The sequence below is a fragment of the Mesoplodon mirus genome (assembly GCF_964341445.2).
Source record: "Mesoplodon mirus genome assembly, chromosome: 19".
NCBI lineage: Eukaryota > Metazoa > Chordata > Mammalia > Artiodactyla > Ziphiidae > Mesoplodon > Mesoplodon mirus.
In genome coordinates, this window is record NC_138995.1 from 7,143,648 (window position 1) to 7,163,054 (window position 19,407).

Below are 19,407 nucleotides of genomic sequence, written 5' to 3' on the forward strand. Positions count from 1 at the left end.
CAGCTTCTCCCAGTTACACTGTGAGCCCTCCTGGCGCCACCAGGTCCCAGGGCTCACACACCAGATGGTTCTGGCCCTACCCAGAGCTCAGTCAATGTGCCCAGCTCGCTGCTGAGCAGGGACAGCTCCAGAGATTTCCTCTCCTGCCCCGTGTCCAGTCCAGCCTTGTCCTGGTCTCACTTGGGTCTGTGTGCCCCGCCTTTCACAGCTGTCTCACTGTCTGGGGGGGAGGAGGATTTCTTCAGGGACATCAACCACCATCTCACCTGCCCTTTGTCATCTCCCCTCTCAGCCTAACCTTTCAGGCAGGACAACCTGAGTTTTCCAAGTCTTTGCTCATGTGGGAGAGTGCGTGCAAACTCCCATCTCACAGATGAGGAAATCGAGTCTCAGAGCAGGTGGAGGGCCCTGCGGCCCAAGCAGGAGTCCGACCCGGCCCTGCCCTGACCACACCATCGCCCCCATGCCCACCGTTCTTCGAAGGCACTCGCCCACTTTTCTCTACTTTTGAAACCCCTTGCCCTCCCCGAGGCCCTGGCCAGGCCCACCCTCCCTCCCCAGCTTCCCAGCTCTTAGAGCCCTTACCCTCCCCACGCCCCCTGCCGGTTATCTGTCCTGCCCACAGGATTAGGAAAGGAGGCAGGATCCAGTGGGATTAACTGCCGCCTCCGCAGTGAGCCTGGTGTTAAAAAGACCGCGGAGTGAATTAATTTCAGGCGAGGCAAAGCACAAGAAGCCTTGTGACGCCACCCAGCTTCCCGAGCCGCCTTCCCTGGGAGGTAGAGACACCCCATGTCTCCTGTCCACCCGCGGGCTCATCCCTTCCAACTCCACTGGGAGGGGAGGCGGCCACAGTCCCCTCTTCCGCTGCAGGCTCGCTGCACTTTGGAGGAAGACAGAGGCCTTGGCCGTGTTCGTCCACTGTAACAAATGGCTCTTTGATTCAGAGGCTCAAAGGGATTTCAAGGATCACCCAGACCAGGGCTACTCAGTCTTTTGGGGGTTTATGGGAACCTGAAACCCTTTGAGAGCCTGAAAGAAGCTGTGGACTCGCACCCAAGTAACGTACACATGTGTACACCCCCCCCCCCCACACACACACAACTGTGCAAGCAGTTTCAGAACACACCACGGACCAAAGGGTAAGGACCCGACTCTGACCCAAACTTTCCCTCTCCAGCCTTGTTTCTGATGAGGAAACCAAGACCCAGACTTGCTGTGGCCTCATCCGTGTCTTCCCCCAACGTCTCCAGCTCTCCTTCGGGCACGCGGTAGGAATGCACAGCCATGGGACTTGTGTCACTTCCGGTGGAAGCCTTGACGAGCCAGCGCACCACTGAGTAGGTCCCTTCCCCCTGCCCTGCTGACCAGAAAGACTGCAGGTGGAGCGTGCTCCCAGCAGACCCATGATGGACATGCAGCACGAGTGAGAAATAATCCTTTGCTGTTTGAAGCCACTTAGAATTCGGGGCTGCTTGTCACTGCAGCATAACCTAGCACAACCTGGCTTGCTTTGTTTTAGTCTGGCTTTCACACGGTGTGTACAACCCACGAGGAATGCTCTGCCTTCACCCCCTCCCTCAACGCCTGCTGAGCTGTTTACCTTTCGTGTCTCACCTGAAATGTCAATTCTCTGGAATGCCTGTCTGAGTGGTGGTTCCCCCTCGCCACCCTTGACCACATCAGGTGATGACGCCTCATTGAACAGATCACACTGCCCTGTAATCGCCTGTCTTGTTCTTCTTTCTTTCCAGCCTGTGGGCCCTGTAAGGTCGGGGACCATGTCTGACTTATTCAACACTGTGTCCATAAAACTCAGATAAATGTTTGTTAAGTGAAAGTTTGGCTGACTTGTTGAATGAATGAAAGATTGGATGGATACATGGATAAATGGATAGGTGGATGGACAGGTGGGTGAACAGACTGATGGATAAATGGATGGGTAGGTGAATAGATGGCTGGCTGGATGAAGCATCAGTATACCCATTCTGTTCACTGAAGAACATTTCATGTGCAGTAAACTTCAAAAGACCTGTCCAGCCTTGATACCCTCTCTTCCCCATGTCATAGTTGACTAGGGCTCTAGAAATAATCACGGCAGTCTTTTCCTGAACACCTACTGTGCACCAGGCATAGTGTTTAAGGATTTTACGCGTAATACCGCTGATCCTCACAGCACCCAAGGAGACAGGTATCATGGGTCCGGTTTCCAGATAAATTGCAGGCCCAGAGAGGTTATCCTGCTGCCCAAGTTTACAAAGGTAGAGAGAGCATGGTAGAGCTGGGCTGGGCCTCTGGTTGGCTGTGGAGCCCACAGCCTACTCTCTCTGGGCTCCCCGGAATTGGGCTGGGGGATCCGAAAGCACCGTGCTGATGAACGGGAAGGCTCCAGTCACCAGGAGGCCCCACACCGCAAACAAGAGGGTAGGCCAGAAGTTTCCTCCAGAAGAGGGGAGGCGACCTGTGGTGTGGCCACTGCATCCTCACAGCTGTGTCCCCTCTCGATGACGGAACCAGAGGGGATGCGACATCCCATAGGGGATGGGTTCTCCTGCTCCTTCCTTTGGCTTGTCTAGTTTCGAAGAAGGATAGGGGCTGCTGAGGGACGTCCGGAATCCCAGCACAGGCATCTCTAAGTGCCTTCCAGGGGAATGGAGAGCGGACTGGGCTGTGCCCGGCCTGGGGAACAGAGTGAGTTTCTGCCGAGTCACCACACTGACATGGGAAGGGGCTGAGCCTGGATGACCCGGCCCCACGGGACACAGGGCCCAGGTCCGAGTCCTGAGGGTCACTCAGCGGAGCCTGGATCCAAGCCTGGGAAAGACCCCTGGAAGTAGGCAGGCCTGCTCGGGCAGGCGCCGACCTCTCCTAGTGATAAATCTTTCGAATACCGAAAGGGCCTCGTTCCAGGCAAATTCTGCCTAATTTCCTCTTCGAAAGTTGCCAAGTTCTCCCTCATTGTTGTATTGTCTCGAGAGGTGAGAAAAACAGCCAAGGGTGCACCGTGGGTGGGTGAGCGTTCTCAGGTTCGCCTTCCCCGGCCCAACTTCTTAGGGAAAAAACAGCACGTGCTTTTCAGGCCGGAAAGGTCTTTCTCTCTGGCTTCCAGTAAGAAGGGCACCCGCCCTGTCCCTGCCCCTGCTGCCAGCGTTTGGGATCAACAGTTGCCTGGCCTCCTGAGGGGCTTTCGGGAATGTCAGTGAGAAGCGCGGGTCTTGGAAACCGTTCCAGAAAGCAGCAGCAGCAGAAGCTCGCGGGAAAGGGGGGGCGGGCGGGTCCCCTTGCTCTTGTCCCGCCCCAAAGCTTGTTTTTCGAACAGTGGCCTCTGTCCGCTTCTCATCAATGGGTGGAAACCCATCTGGGAGGCAGAACTCCCCGGAAGATGATCTGCCGCCACCCGGTTCTTTAGTCCCCGCTCCCCGACCCCGCAGGCCTGCCACAGCACCCCGCAGGATGCTTTCAGGCACTGTTTATGTACTCGTGGAGGTACTCCTCAGGGTGAAATGCCAGCCGAAAGGGCATTAAGGGAAGAAGGAAGATAAATAGGTCCTTTCTGCACCCGGGGAATCTAATAACATGGCATTAGGGAGCTCACGCTGAAATACCACAAAGCATCCAGAAACACACCGACTGGACCCAGGCTGGAAGAAGGCTGGCGCCTTTGCCTGGTGACTCGACCTGCTGGCATGTTGCTCGGTGTCTCTGAGCAGAGTGGGGGAGGCATGTCCGCCTGAGAGCGTTTCTTAAGCTTCCTTGAACTCAGATGGGTTAGTTCCCAGGGGTCTGAGTGAGGTACCGAGTCAAATTCTCATAAAGCAGCTGTGTAAGGACGTTGTGGGTAGAGGGGCAGGGAGAGGGGAGGGAGGGAGGGAGGGAGGGAGGGAGCGTTAAGTCCAGACCCACAGAGAGAAGGGCTCAGGTGGAGAGAGAGGCCTGGAGAAAGACACCAGAGGAAAAGAAACTGCCAGAGAAGCAGAGAGTGAGGTATATCAAGAGATAGAGACGGGGAGGGGAGGGGAGAGATGGAGAAAGACGTGTCAAAGAGAGACAGAGGGAAACAGACATACATGGATACGGAGAACCTGAACGAGACGGAGAGACCGGGCACGCTAGGGCAAGGACCCCTGTGACCCCCAGACATCACCCCTACATAGAGAACAGCTGTGTCACACGCAGCAGGATGGAACCCTACTCAGGGACGCAGGAATGCTGGAATCCTACGGATCCCCCCCCTGCATTCTGAGGCTATTTCCCATGGCGGGAGCGGTGCACGGAGCACGGGGTCAAAATGAAAAGTTCTGGGGTCATATCCTTTGTGTGATGATGGAAACGTTCTCCATCTGCACAACAGCAGCCACGGGCCACACGTGGGTCCTGAGCACTCGGAACATGGCTAGGGGCCTGAGAAACTGCCTTCTTGATTTATGAACTTAAATTTAAGTGCAAACAACGCTGTGTGGCCAGTGGCTGATGTAGGGACAGCGTGGTTCACGGCACCTTCACCCTCTGCTGACCAGGAGCACCCAGATGAGGTGTGGCTTTGCCCCCCGAGCACACCTGGCTGCTTCGCGGTCCTCCCCCTCCCGCCCCCCACCGGAGCAGGGAAGGCTGCTCCGACACGCCACTGCTCTGGCTCCTGTCACGGGACTCGGGACCAAGCCAAAGCAGAGGATCCCACCGACCGTCCCAAGAGCATGGGAGGGACGCCCTGCCTGCCACCTCCGGGCACCACCCTGGGCCCCACAGGACCCCTACCCCGGGCTGCCCCATAACTATACGGACCCCCCAGTCTGGAGCCCATCTCCAAGATGACTCGAACCCGCTTACATAACAAGACGGCCACACGCCACCCATGAATCACAGGAGGGAGAGGAGGAGGGTGACGACAAGAAGGAAGGAAGGTAGAAGCGAAGGAAATGACAGCGAGGGAGAGACCGAGGAGGCAGGGGCAGGGCTGCACCCACCTGGGCCTCCCCGGGGGACGGGCGGGCGGAGGCTGCGTGCGCTTCCCGCCCTGGCTCCCGCAGGCCCCCCTCCTCCTCCAGCCTCCAGCGCCCGGGCTGTGACGGCTGCACTGTCCACTGGAGCAGGGGGCCGGCAAGACGGGGGTGCGGAGCAGCTGCAGGCCCGCCCGCCCACCGTTAACACGTCAGGGGGAGCTCTGACGTGAGGCCACCACGGGACACAGCCCCAGCCGGGCGAGTCATCACAGCCGGACCACGGCCACCGCCGGGATTAAAGGGACATTCTGGCGCTGCCCGGTGACCTGCATCCTCCAAGCCGCACTGCCCCCTGTCCCCGGGGCAAGTGATGCTCAGGTCCTCCTTGGGGGTAGGCTGCCCCTCCAGCCCCCAAAGCAATGAGGCCACCCAGCTGCCTCGACCAGGGTAGCGACCATCACACCCAGGGAGCTGGGGGCTCGGGGCCCTCCCTCCTCCAGCTGGGCTCTCTCAAGGTTTCCCTCCGTCTTGCCTGCCCGTGGCACTCACGGATCCAGCACCCTCTGCCCTGCAAACAGACTGATCCCTCTACTGGGCCACCACCTCTTAGGAGCTTTCGGCGACTCCCTACGGCCCTCAGAATAACACTGTGGCTTCTCCACTCAGCTAACAAGACCTGTATGATCTGGCTGCGACCCAACAACTCTGGACGCGTGGGCAAGGCCCTGCATCCGCCTCCCCCTCTTCTCCACGGCAGCGAATGCTCCCTCCGCCACATTCATGCTTTATACCCCCTTTTCCCTCTGCCTGGAGTGTGTGGACCCCCATCCTGGCCCATTCCTACTCACCCCTCTACACCCAGATCTAATATCGCCACCCCGGGGGGAGCCTTCTTTGGTACCCCTAGGCCCAGTGAGTCACTCCCTGCAATGGGCTCCCCCAGTCCTCGGGGACAGGCCTCTCTTTCAGTCGCTACCTCTGCAGTCATTTGTTTATGGTTCTGTCTCCCCGAGGGGGCCCAGGAGCTCTTCGGGCCGAGGGGCTGACTCACCTCCCCACCCCCAGCCCTAGCACATGCTCTGTGCTTCAAACTGTAGAGAGTGAGAGATTTAAGAAGAAAACAGACAGGCAGGTGTGGCTCTGGTGTTTTCCAAGAGACATCAGTGAATGACGGGGTTTTCCTAAAGGATGTTTAGCTGTTACACGTGGCTTCTGGGGCTCGACATTCCTCAGAGGCCAAACTGTGTGCCTCTTGGCTCCAATGTTGTTAGACAATCCAGTGGCCACTTTTCCAACAAGTTTTAGGGGGCATCTCTTTGGGCTCAAAGCAGGTCTCCCCGGACTGACAGAGTTAGAAAACGTTCCTAGAAGAAAGCCCAAGGCAGACCATCCTCCCAATGATAAGAGAGTACATTCTCTCGGGACGAGGAGTCTCTGACTTGGGGTCCCTGTTGGAAACTGGGGTGGCACTCCCTGAAATGATACAGAACATGTCACATGCATGTACTGCAGCAGCCGTGTTATTATTTCTGCCACAATTCCTTTCTTGGTGGACCCACCTCTCCCCTCCCATGAGGTCTACACAGCTGCCAGTGTAAAGGTGGGCGTGTAACGCAGGGCAGGGCATCCCCTGGGGTGAATCGGATAATAGCACGGTGAATCAGAATCTTCCATGAGATTTTATAGAAAGATACTGAAAGGAAAGTGCGTTCTCACATTTTTTTAAGAATTACAAGCTCCAAGAATGTAGTTTGAGGCTGTCAGAAGTCCATCTTTCCCACCACATGGAGAGCCTCTGCCTGATAATGAACGAGCACACAGAAGCAAAGCCAGGAGATAGAGAGAGACTGAATATTAATGATAGCATTTGACCCCTGGGTCCAGCTATGCCTGAAGTCCTCTCTTAGACTTCCAGTTACTTTAATACAGTTACAGCATCAAATTCTCTTTTTGCTTCAGGTCATTTGAATAATGTTTGCATCATATCCAACCAACAGTCTTGATCAATACACACAAAATGCACCCTTTTCCAAGGAGATGGCTCTCATTTCCATCAGAGTCTCAAAAGACTGAGATCAATGAGAAGTAAGAAACCTCCTCACTTGAAGTACAGCAAAAGGTAGCATCTGTTGCTTACTTGCTTTCTACAGCCTTTTAAAGCCTGTGTCTGTGTGCCTCAGTTTCCTCATCTGTAAAATGGAGATCAGAAAACCTCAGTTTCCTCATCTGTAAAGTGAAGATCAGAAAACCTATTTTTTGGCTTTGTTAAGAGCAATAAAAACACAACATGGAAAGCTCCTAGATGGTGGCACGTATACAGTAGGAGCTCAATCTGCACGCACTCCTTCGTCTCCCACAGTGAGCCCCAATTTACACCTTTCTTGTACTTGGAGGGAAAAAACATCCTAAGTTAAACAACCTTTCCTCTTAATAGTTGGCTGTCTCCCTCCGAGGGATAAGAGGAGGGCAAGTGAGTGGGGATGGAGCAGAAACTGCTTGTTCATGTCTATTTATCCTACCTGCAGTAGGACAGTTCCCCCAGGAATTGTAAGCTGTAAACAGTACTTCGGGGCATTCTCCCAGGACAGCAGCTGAACGTCTTCAATGGCGCTGTAGGAGACTGAGTTTTCCATGTACCCAGTTGGCTGCAACAAAAAAAGAAAAAGCAAAGACACACATTGGTTACAAGATCAGGCACAATATCTGCACTGGAAAACATCCTCACTCTAGCAACAAGCAAACTGAGAGGGTACAGATACTTGGCAACTCTGGGGACCAAAGGACTCCATCTTTCGTAGCTGGCAGCATCCAGCTGGAGGGGAGGGGCCATGGTGGACACCTGCCCATGTGTTGGGACGTGCAGACTGGGGGCACTTTGAGGGCAAGGCCTGTGCATTGTTCCTCTGGACTTCTGCGGGGCCCAGCACAGCCGGAACCTGGACCCCTCCATCCCTCACCATGTCCAAGCCACCACCCTCTCCTGCCCAGAAAGTAGTCATAGCCCAACCCCCCCCACTGGACTCCCTGCCTCATCTCCCCCTACAGATATGCGTCCTCCACTTGGCACTCGGGGCCGTGTTCCAAGTCAGCAAACTCGATCCCTCTGCCCGCGTGCTCAGCAGCCTTCAGTGGCTCCCAGTGGTCCAACCACATATGCCACAGTCCCATCCACCACCGACGGGCCCCCGCAGGAATGGTCTCGCATCCTCCTCCAGCCCCACCCCCTTCGTCTCTCTCCCTTTCCGAGCACCCACTCGCAGACACAGGCCTGCTGACAGCATGGCAAACTCAGGCTGCTTCTTGTCCCCAAAAGGCTGTGGTCCCCGCGACCCACCCCTGGCATCCCCTCTTCTACTCTCCAGACCCCATAACCCACCTGGTCGCATCCCTCCCTGTGCCCTACGTGCCTACCCCGCCCATATTTTTTTTTTTTTTGATGTGGACCATTTTTAAAGACTTTATTGAATTTGTTACAATATTGCTTCAGTTTTATGTTTTGGTTTTTTGGCCGCGAGGCGAGGCAAGTGGGATCTTAGCTCCCTGATCAGGGATTGAACCCAAGCCCCCTGTAGTGGAAGCATGGAGCCTTAACCACCGGAACACCAGGGAAGTCTCGACCATACCCGTTTTAATTACTGTGGACCTATGCGTTATCTGTCTGCTGTCTGCCTCCTTAGCCAGGCTGCAGCTCCGTGAGGTCAGGCCAGTGTCTGTCTTGGTCCCTGCTCTCTCTCCCCAGTGCCTGCCACGTGGCAAGGGCTCCGTCATTTGTGCGGAAAGGGAGAATGATAAGGGCTATCATGGGTGAATGCTGGGGTAAGGGTGGGGCAAGAGACATTCACAGCCACTCACGGCTGAGTGAGTGAGTTCCGCTGTCACGGGGAGAAGGCGCTAGGCGCCAGGGGGATGCGCTGGCCACCGGGAACCAGCAGTGTCCTTGTCACTCTGGCCCCAGGAAGCCAGGCTTCAGCAGCATCAGAGGTGAGTGCAACACAGATGAGAAGAATAACAGCTAACATCTCCTACGCTCTGACAAAGGCCGAGCACTCCCCAAGCACATGGCAAGTGCTATCTCCTTTAATCCTCACAACGGTCCCAAGAGCCATCCCCACTGCACAGATGAGGAAGCTGACACTCAGCAGGTCATGTGACTTGCCCAAAGCCACCCAGCTGGGAAGGGGCGTGGCCAAGCTTGAACTCAGCTGCTGACTCAGGGATCTCTGCCCGGACCACTAAGCTGTGATACAAGCAATTTAAAATCTGTGGCCCAACAAGTGAATTTTACCCTGAGGATTGAGGACCTCCACGAGGTTTTTTATTTTCAATTTCTGTCTGCCAAAGCTGAGGTACGGCGGTCGTGGCGGTGGAGGAGAAAAGGTTGAGGGCTTAAGCTGCCTCAAATCTCCCTGATACGATCAGTTACATGCTCAGGGAGTAAGAGTAAACTGACCAATCGGTTTGTTCATTCATTCATTCACTCGTTCATTCATCCGACAGATATTTATTGAGCACCGGTTACGTTCCAGGCCCCGTGCTGACTGCTGGGGATACAGCAGTGAACAAGACAGAAGCGCAGTGGGGCTAAGAGACAACAAACAGACAAAATATCCAAATAAGTAAACGATTGGAGAGTGGCCAAGTGCTGCACCAAAAATCAAGATAGGGTGTGGTGACAGGTGGCAGAGAGCTGGAGCACCGTGGAATGACGGTGGGGAAGTGCGTCGCAGGCCCATGGCCTGTGCAAAGGCCCAGGGGTGGGAACAAGCTGGGAGTGCTCAGGGAGGAGCAAAGGCCAAAGGGAGGGAGGGCGGGTACGAACGGTCTTGAAGAGATGGGCAGGCCATCCCTGGAGGGACCGGAAGGCCCAGTGGGATTCCGGGGATGGTTGCCCATGGGGTAGGCGTAGCATCACTGGGACTGCTGCATGGAGACAGTTGGCGGAAGCAGGGAACAGCCTAGAGGCTCCTGCATGGGTCCAGATGAGCCATGAGGCTGCTGACACCCAGGCAGGGCGGGGCTGAGGCAGCCAAGTCCATCTAGCCCCTCTCACCAGTGCATGGGCCACCCCTCGGCACCAGCCCAGGCAGCCTGTGTGTCCAACCAAGATGGCTTATCAGTGCACCCCAAAGGCAGACACGTGGGCTCCCCTTGGCCCTTCTGCCCTATTCCACATCCCCTGCGCTGGCACGTTCTCAATCTTCTGCGGTACATGACTCAGCCTCAACAGCACGTCTTGTCCTGAGAACACCAGCGATACCAGGGGCCTGGCAGGTTGGTGACTATGCTTGAGTTTCTTGCCGACTGTCTCCCCTGCTGGTGCCTCAGCACCACGAGAGCGAGAATTTTTACCTGCTCCGTTTCTTGTGCCTAATCCGCGCCTGACATTTAGGAGGTGACTGGTATTTCCTTAACAAATGAAGGAATATTTTCCTAAATAAAAAAATGTCCATCCGTGATATTACTTACAATCACATGCATAACATACTTGGAAAGAGGCTTTGGTTACTAGTTTCAAATATTAAATTAAAAATAAATTAATAAAATTTAAAAACTCTCCTTTGGGAAGCAATGGCACCTGGGTGCCCGGATATGCTGAAGAGCTCTCCTTGGTGGCCCACGGCCACCTCTCTCCCTTTTCTAGGTCTGGCTGGGTCCCAAACCCCAGGCCACTGACCCCTTGATGCACAGAGAAGCCAGAGAACACGTACTAGGACACAGCCACTAGGGCATCTAGAAAATCTCTGGATCACACCAAACAACCAAGATACAGAAAGCCATTCCAAAAATCCCACAACGGTATAGAGCGTGACCACAGTGGGCTGGATTTGATTATCCAAACTGAGCAAATGGCCAGCCTCGTTCCCTTAGAATTGCATCTTGGGCACATAAGCAGAAAGCCTGGAGGCTTCTATTTCCCACCCCAGCCTCCTGGAGACGAAGACACGGCAAGGCCCTGTGCCGCCCAGTGCCCACCAAGCCCGTGGGAACACCTTCCAGATGACCACGGCATGTGGGACGTAACATGATGGAGGGCCAGCTAACCACCTGTGCCTGCCTTTTTCACGACCCCGCTGTAGCTGTCTCAAGGTGGCCTTGACTAAAAGTTTCAGCACTGGCATTTTGGGGAAACGGGTATAAATAAATACATACTGTCTTTTAAAAGCAGATGCATTGCTGTTTGAAGCAGTACTGGCTAAAAGCAAAATTTGGAGAATCAATGAGACCTGTGTTTGAGCCACTTACTGTGTGTCTTTACGTAAGTTACTGCACCTCTCTGAGCCCATTTCCTCCAATGGTAAAATGAGAATTTAAGAGAGTATTAGGAGCCTTAAAGGGAATCCAATTTGTTAAGGGCTTAGCACAGCATCTGGAACATACTGAAAAACTCAATAAAATGAACTATTGTGAGAAACACTAACCTTTCTGTCTCTGGGATCTTCCTCCCCTAAAGCCATAATTCTCGTCTAACCATGAGAAAAACATCAGACAAACCCCAGTTGAGGGACAGTCCTCAAAATACCTGACCAGTACTCATCAAAAACAAGGAAAGTCTGAGCATCTATCCCCGCCAAGTCTACGGAGACCTGATGACTAAATGTACTGTGAGTCCATGTGAGATCCTGGGACAGAAAAAGGACATTAGGGAAAAACTAAGGAAATCAAATATAGTGTGGACTTCAATAAGAGCATATCAATATGGGCTCATTCGCTGTGACAGATGTCTCAAGCTAGTGTAAGATATTAACAATTGGGAAAAGGGGATGTGGGGTACATGGGAACTCTCTGTACTGTCTTTGCAACTTTTGTTTGCACCTCAAACTGTTCTGACATAAAATGCTTATTAAGAAAAATTAACTGTTGCTACCACTATAGTTGATCCTATTGTCATCATCATGGATAGAGCCTGGAGGGGGTGCCCCTGAGGCTTGCAAGGGTAACGGGGCAGATCGGGATTGGAAGCCCCCCACCCCCCGACGCTGCTCTTTGGATGCAGGTGTGAGCTAATGCTGACCAAGGACCTCCTTCATCCTGGGTACTTTCACACTCTTGGGATGATTTTACAGATAACTGATAATTCCCTGGTAATCTGAAAATGATGATCAGAGCTACATCGGAGGAGATTCCTGCATGGGTTAAAGGCTGAGTTAGGTAAAAAGGAAAAATTAAATTCTCTACTTGAGGGAAGCTAGGAAATCCAGCTCTAAGAGGTGCATTTAAGAGAACATTAAGCAGATTAAAAGTTATTTCTACATGTAAAAGCAGTGCGAGACGTACTGTATGATTCCGTTTGTATGACATTCTGGAATAAGCAAGAACTACAGGGGCTGAAATCAGACCAGCGGTTGCCAGCAGATGGGGGAGGGGACTGGTTACCGAGGGGCCTGGAGGAGGGGCGTGGAGGATCTTTTTGGGGTGATGGAAATATTCTGTCCCGACTGTGGTGGTGGTTACTTGACTGTACACATTTGTCAAAATCCACAGATCTGCACACTAAAAAGGTGAATTTTACTGAATGTAAATTACAACTCAAACCTAAGAAAGGCAATGCATGAATGTTCAAGATGATTTGGAAGACGATAAATAGAATGAAATCTTTCAGATCAAATCATTATCAAGGCCTCTCATGAGCGCTTTGGTATACTGCCTTCCTGATTATTTTTTATAAGTAATTTTTTTTACAGGTACATATAATTCTGTAACTCGCCTTATTTCACATGTTACAGCATATGCCCATTCCATATTCTGAACCCATTCTGAACATGCCCATCCCATCTTCAGAACAACCATTTTAGTGCCTATTAAATATTCGACCCCCGTTTGTCTCATCACCACTCCCACCCCCTCCCCTAGACAGTGTGGTGGTTTCACTTTATGCTACTATAAACAACTCCACAATGAACATCCTTGTGAAACATGTTTTTCTACCCCATGTTTAGGATTATTTCCTTAGGCCGGATTCCCAGAAATGGAATTACTGGGACAAAGGGTAAGAGCATATTTTATGTTGTTGCCAAATTGCTCTCATTAAAGAGAAATTAAAGAGAACTGGGGAGTCCTGGCTAAGCCTGGGGGGCTTTACCCTGGGCCACCAGCTTGGCTGGGTCCTGCTGGACGCTGCTCTGACCCGTGTTTGAGTTCAGAGCAACCGCCTGCCCGATGAAGGCCTGCAATGTAACTGCATGGCATGGGTGCTGGTGTTTCAGAAGTTTGCAAGCAGGGTCTTTTTGCAAGGGGGAGTCCTTCTGCGGTGGGGGGGTTCCTTCTGCAGGAGGGAGGTCCTTCTGCAGGGGGGTCCTTTTGCAAGGGGGAGTCCTTCTGCAGGAGGGGGGTCCTTCTGCAGGGGGGCTTCCTTCTGCAGGGGGGGTTCCTTCTGCAGGGGGGCTTCCTTCTGCAAGCCAGGTCCTGGCTCGTGCTTTCCCATGGGAGTTGGGGAACAGGTCGGGGATGCCTTTGCCCTTTTGCTCTCAGGGACTGGTGAGGGGCCAGGGTGGGCCCTGGTGTTGCCAGACAGGGAAGAGAACACTGCCCCCCTGCTCCTGTCTCTGAGAGGAGCTTCTTCACCGTCCACACAACACCTGGATCTGGACTAGAGACAGCAGGGCTTGCAGGGAGCGCGTCAGGCCCCCCAGTGACCCCCCCGAGGCCTTCAGGGTTGATGTTCCAAACGCTGCACCGTCTCCACTTTCCCATGTGGCAGAGTTGGCAGGGAGTGGGGTGACCAAAGGCCCCCTAAAAACAGCCCCTGACCTCAGCCCCTAATGCTGGCACGATGCCACCAGCCTTCGCCTCCCCCTGTCTTTCTGGGGAGCCAGCTCCCTCCCGCCCAGACCTGCCTGCTGGTTTCCATGGGGATTTCTCTAAAAGTGAGTATGAATCATGAGTCTGAAGGCCCCCAAGACGAGGCTCTGGGCTGATTCAAGACACAAGTCAGGAAAGCTCCCGGCACCGTTCCTGGGGAGGGGGAGGAGGGGGAGGGGAAGCGGAGGGGGAGGGGAAGAGGGGGAGAAGGAGATGGGGGAGGAGGGGGAGAAGGAGGAGGGGGAGGAGGAGGGGAGGAGGGGGGAGGAGAAGGGGAGGAGGGGGAGGGGGAGGGGAGGGGAGGGGGAGGGGAGGAGGGGGAGGGGGAGGGGAGGAAGGAGATGGGAAGGGGAGGAGGGAGAGGAGGAGGGGGAGGAGAGGAGGAGGGGGAGGAGGAGGGGGAGGAGGAGGGGGAGGAGGAGGGGGAGGAGGAGGGGAACTCTTGCCCGGCCGGGGGGGCCAGGCTGGGAACAGCGGGGGTTGCCGCCCAGGCAGGCGGGCCACACTGGGGACTGGGGACGTTCTCTTCTCTCCGTGTGTGGACGTCGCCTGAGTCATGCAGGGGACCCACAGCGCACAGCCTGACTCTATATGGCACCACCCTTCCGCCACGAGGAAGGATTTGCCCCCAGCCCCACACACAAACCCCTGCCTCAAAGGAGAGAGATCAAATCAGAGGGCAGGGGAGCCCCCTCTGGCCCTGCCTTGGATGGCCAACAACAACAACGGCAGTAATAATAACAGTGACGTCATTACCTCGGTGGTGGTACCACGGAGACTCTTGGATCAGGGGAGTGGGCTTCAGTCCTCATCTCCCCCTGCTGCTTTTTTAAAAACTGTGGTAAAATTCATATGACATAAAATTAAACACTAACCATTTTAAAATGTACAATTCAGTGGCATTTAGTGCATTCACAATGGTGTACAACCTCCAGCGCAGTTTAGCGCTGACACTTTCATCATCCCAAAGGAAAGCCCACATCCGTTAAGCAGTCACTCTCTGTCTCCCCACCCTCAGTCCATGGTGACTGCTGGTCTGCTGTCTGTCTCTGTGGATTTGCCTGTTCTGGCCGTTTCACAGCAATGGAATCATACAGTAAGTGTTGCTTTCTACTTGGCTCCTTTCACCTAAATGTTTTTGAGGTTCACCCACATTGTAGCATGTATCAGCATGCTGTTCCTTTTTTATGGCTGAATAATATTCCATTGAACGGAGAGGCCACATTTGGTTTACCCACTCATCAGCTGATGGACATTTGGGTTGTTTCCGTCTTGGTTTTTGTGAACAGCCTGTTGGATATTTTCTTCAGTGACACGGCAGGACACACCACGCTCTGCAAATACCACCCACGTGACTCCCCCCCGCCGACACACACACACACGTAGAAAGGCACGGGTGTCCCTGGGTAACATTTATCAAGCCGTTACCATGTGGCCAGCACCACGCTGAGGGCTTTATATGCTATATTATCTCATTTAACTGTACAGCAACACTGGGGTCAGGGGGCTGTATTTATCTCTATTTATCTACACACTACAGAAAACGAAATGGAAGCACGAATCGGTGATGACATGTCACTAGTCCCTGCTTTTAAGAAACAGACCATGGATTCAGTCTCACATCCCCTCAGATGGTGACCTCCATCTCTATGCTCTGCCCAACTCCTCCAGCCAGATCCAAACTCCAGTGTATGTACCTGAACGCACGGTGTGCAGAAAGGAGCCGGCACAGCAGGGGGGCTCAGAATCTCCCTTCCCACTGCCACCCACCCAGCCCCTACGGCCGCCATCGGCTCAACTCGGCCTTGGGGGCAGACACACACACACTCTCATTTGGGAAAGGCATGTCAAAATATTTTGATGTTCTTTTTAATCCCACAGAGAGAAAGCTGTATAGCAAAAGCAAAGTGGCAGGTTAACAATTTGCTGCTAGGCCGGCCAGTTTGGACCCCAGTCCCCGAGCAAAGCTCCTCGAATACCTTTCACACTCCCTCTCCCCTTGTTTCCATAAAGCAAAGATACTGCACATAACTTAACCTTTTGCTGCCCCGGGGCTACTGTTATGACTACCACCCACCATCCATTGGTGAGTGGTGCTACAGCCCAGCAAAGCTCTTGGTGCCACTAAGCGGGTAGAGAGCTGCCAGCTGCTACATCTACTGGCCTCAGAGCGTGAGAGAGCGTGTCTAACCTGAAGAGCCTCCAATCAGTCTCTTGATGTCAAACGGCTACTTCCTATCGTCCCCGCACCCAACCCTCAAAAGGTTTCTGCTCTACTGTTGTTGGCTGTGAAACCAGACAGCCAAGTCTGTTACGATTACATGTAAAGTAAAAGTAACTGGGCTTTGAGCAGGAAAATCTCTTACGAGAAAAAAAAAAACATCTTTCTTACGTTTTAGTGTGTTTTGTTTGATCTTCTTTCCTTGGTGGTGATTATTCTAAATTCTTCAGAAATAACCCTGATCAGCACTGTCCAACAGAACCGTCTGTGATAACGGAAATGCGCTGTAACAGCGCTGTCCGCTGCACTAAACACCCGTGGGCTCCTGAGCACCTGACAGGTGGCTAATGCAACAGTCACCTCGGGACCGAATTCACATAGTCACTCAACACGTGGGACCTGTTCCGTGTGCAACCTAATGCCAGGGCTGGGCACGTGGCAGTGAAGAGAAGGGACATGGCCCTACAGTTAGGGAGGAAACAGATGACCCAGGAAAACCAGGGGGATCAGATGACCAGGAATCTGTGTCGTTGGGCATGGCACTTTTCATCTGTGCCCCTGGGCATCTCTGTCAGCCGAGCAACTGATCAAGGATGTCTGGAACGGAGCCTGGATGGAGGGACCGGCCCGGGCCCTGACTCAGGCCCAGCAGAGCATCCCACCCCTGCCCGAGCGTCAGGACCTCTCAGGCTGGGAGCACCCCTGCTGGCTCCCCTCGCCCACCCACCTCCATCAGCCCCCTAGAAGCCACAGCCCTCCCGGGAGGAAGGTACGGCCACCACCCCTGTGACAGACCAGAAATGGAGGTTCTGAGCAGGTGCGAGCCTGGCCCAGCCATACACAGCAACTCAGGACAGACCAGAAGAGAACCGAGGCCTTCGGACTTCATGCCCCGACCTTTGTCTCCAACAGGCGGGTGAGTTAAAAATGGGGGCGGGGGAATCCTGCCACAGTGTGAGACCATCACACCATCCTCCAGCAGAACTGGTTGCCCCGCAGGTTCCCCCTGGGTGGGAGAGGACTGGAAAGGGGCATGAGGGAGCTGAAGGAGGCCTGGTACCGTTCTAGGTCTTGCCCCCGGGTAGGAGCGACACAGCATGTTCACTCTGTTAAAATGCATCAGGCAGGACACGGCGTGGGCACTTTTCTGGGTGTGTGTGTGTGTGCTACACTTCAATCAAAAGATTTTTTAAAAACCAGAAGTTCTAGAGTTGAATCCAGGCTCCACCACTTGCCAGCTGTGTGGCCTTAGGCAACTCAGCCTCTCTGAGACTCCAATTTCACCCTTGTAAAAGCGAGGTAGTATTCATACCCACTTTTTTTTTTTTTTAAGACAATAACAGGTGTTGGAGAAGATGTAGAGAAACTGGAACCCTCATACAATGCTGGTGGGAATGTGAAAGGGGGCCGCCACATGCGAAAGCAGTCTGGCAGTTCTTCAGAAAGTTCAGAAGTTTCCATACGACCCACGTGGGGAATTTCATGGTCCCATGTGGGAAATTTCATGGTATGTGAATTAAATCACAATAAAAAAAAGTAGCAGCATTCAGATCTTAAGGGTGTTTGTGGAAAGCAATTAGGTATGTACAGCTCCGCACCTCCTAGGAGCTGGATATAGGCAACTCCCCTCATGGTCACCCCGAGACAGCACTACACAGGGGTGGCCTGAGAGAGATGGCCCGGAATGGGCTGAGGGCAGGGCAGCCGCGAGGTGAGAGCTCCTTACACCCAGGCAATCATATTCAAGCCTCAACAAGAAGGAAAAGGGGGCTTTTGCCCAAGAGCCCTCCAAGGCCCTCCATCACCACAGACCACTACAGAAAGATGGATCAGAGAGGAGGGCTCTAGCTTGGAGCGGCCTGGCGCCCAGGATGTGATCAACCAGCTCCGGATGACAGATGAAAAGCAGGCCCCATCCGTTGTGGACGGTCTGGGGTCAGGCCCCCAGATGGCATCCCAGGAGCTCTGGGCCGCATAGCACCGCCTGTTCCAGGCTTGCCCCCCTTGCCTTGTCCCATCTCAAGCACCCCTCCCCCAACAGCCCAGGCCTCTTTGGGGGGCCAGGAGGGGTCGCCGAGGGGGCCGTGGGATCTTCAGCACAGAAGGAAGAGCCACCAGCCCCCCTTTCCTGCTGTACAGACCTTGGCAGAGCAGCGCCGGAGGCTGGACCGTGAGGGCAGGGCCAGAGTCCGGGGCCAGCCAAGGCTGTTCTCTATGGACTGCACTCCGTGCAGATGGTCAGGAGGCCCATTGGGCTCATTACCCATGAGTCCAGCCACGGCTGCTACCCCCTTGTATGGCCAAATGGCTCAAGAAGTTTAACAGTAGAGCGAAGGGCTGATATTTCCACATTCAGACCCTTCCCACTCCAGCCTCCAGGGCGGGCATGGGAAAACAAATGGAAATCCAGACCCCCAGGGCGCCGCACCACCCTGGGGCGTCAGTGCCACCCAGTGCCTCTGCCACTGGAGCGGTTGATCGAGGCTCGTGAGGGCTGGACACAAAGTCAGCATACTTCCAACCACTGGGTCGGCAAACATCTTCAAGGATCATCTAAGGAGGTCACAGGCACCATCTCACTGATTCTTCACAAGGACCCTGGGCAACGGGTGCTGCTAGGACCCCCCAGCCGGTAGAGGGAGGCTGGGGACAGTCACAGCTGGTCAGGAGAAAGGCCACACTGTTGACTCAGAGGCCAGGTCTGGTCCACTGGGCCACGTCCCCTGTCTGTTCTCTGAGACAATGGCCCTGGAGTGACAAGATGACCAGGACTTGCTGGAGTGGGCCTCTTGATTGGGGCAAAGGTGGGGGGGGGTCACAGAAGTGCACAAAGGTAATGGCCACATGAGGTGATAAGCACTACGGTTGCAGACAAGGTACAATGGGCAAGTGGGGGGAGGAATGCTCTGGAACATTGGGGAAGGCTTCCCAGCAGAGGGAAGGGAGGGTACAGGAGCCTGCGGTGTGTGGGACCCTGATCTCAGAACAGGGAGGTGTTACCCGAGGCTGGGGTACCCGCCTCCCTGGAAGGCCTGAGACAGGACCCAGACCAGGGCACAGCCCTTGACTGCCCAACCTAATTCTTGGATATCCTCTCTCTCTCTCTTTCTTCCTATCTTTTAAAAAATTATGGTATACCATATAAACAGTAAAGTGCAAAAATGCACAAATGTTTGGCTGCATTTATTTTTGCATAAGCACAGCCCCGTGTCACCCCTACCTGGGTCAAGACCAGGAGGCAGGCTCCCTTGCGCCCCCTTCCCAGGCAGGGCTCCCAGCAGTGTCCGCTGTTCTAGATCTACCACTGGAGACTGGTCCTCGGACGTCCTACAGATGGAGGCACACAGTAGACGCCCTGGAGTCTGGCTTCTTTTGTTGGGCATCATGTCTGTGAGATGCGTGTGTCCGTAGCTTATTCACCTTTTCTTTTCCCCCCTTCGGCTTTGT

The 19,407-nt window shown here is 54.0% G+C and overlaps 1 protein-coding gene across 1 annotated transcript in view; it reads right to left on the minus strand.

The window, feature by feature from the left end:
* CMIP (c-Maf inducing protein) overlaps positions 1-19,407 on the minus strand; it is a 240,195-nt gene that overhangs the window by 83,902 nt on the left and 136,886 nt on the right. Inside the window, exon 2 of the mRNA XM_082607275.1 lies at positions 7,460-7,585. Coding sequence (XP_082463401.1) covers positions 7,460-7,585 — 126 coding nt within the window. The remainder of the gene's footprint in view (positions 1-7,459; positions 7,586-19,407) is intronic.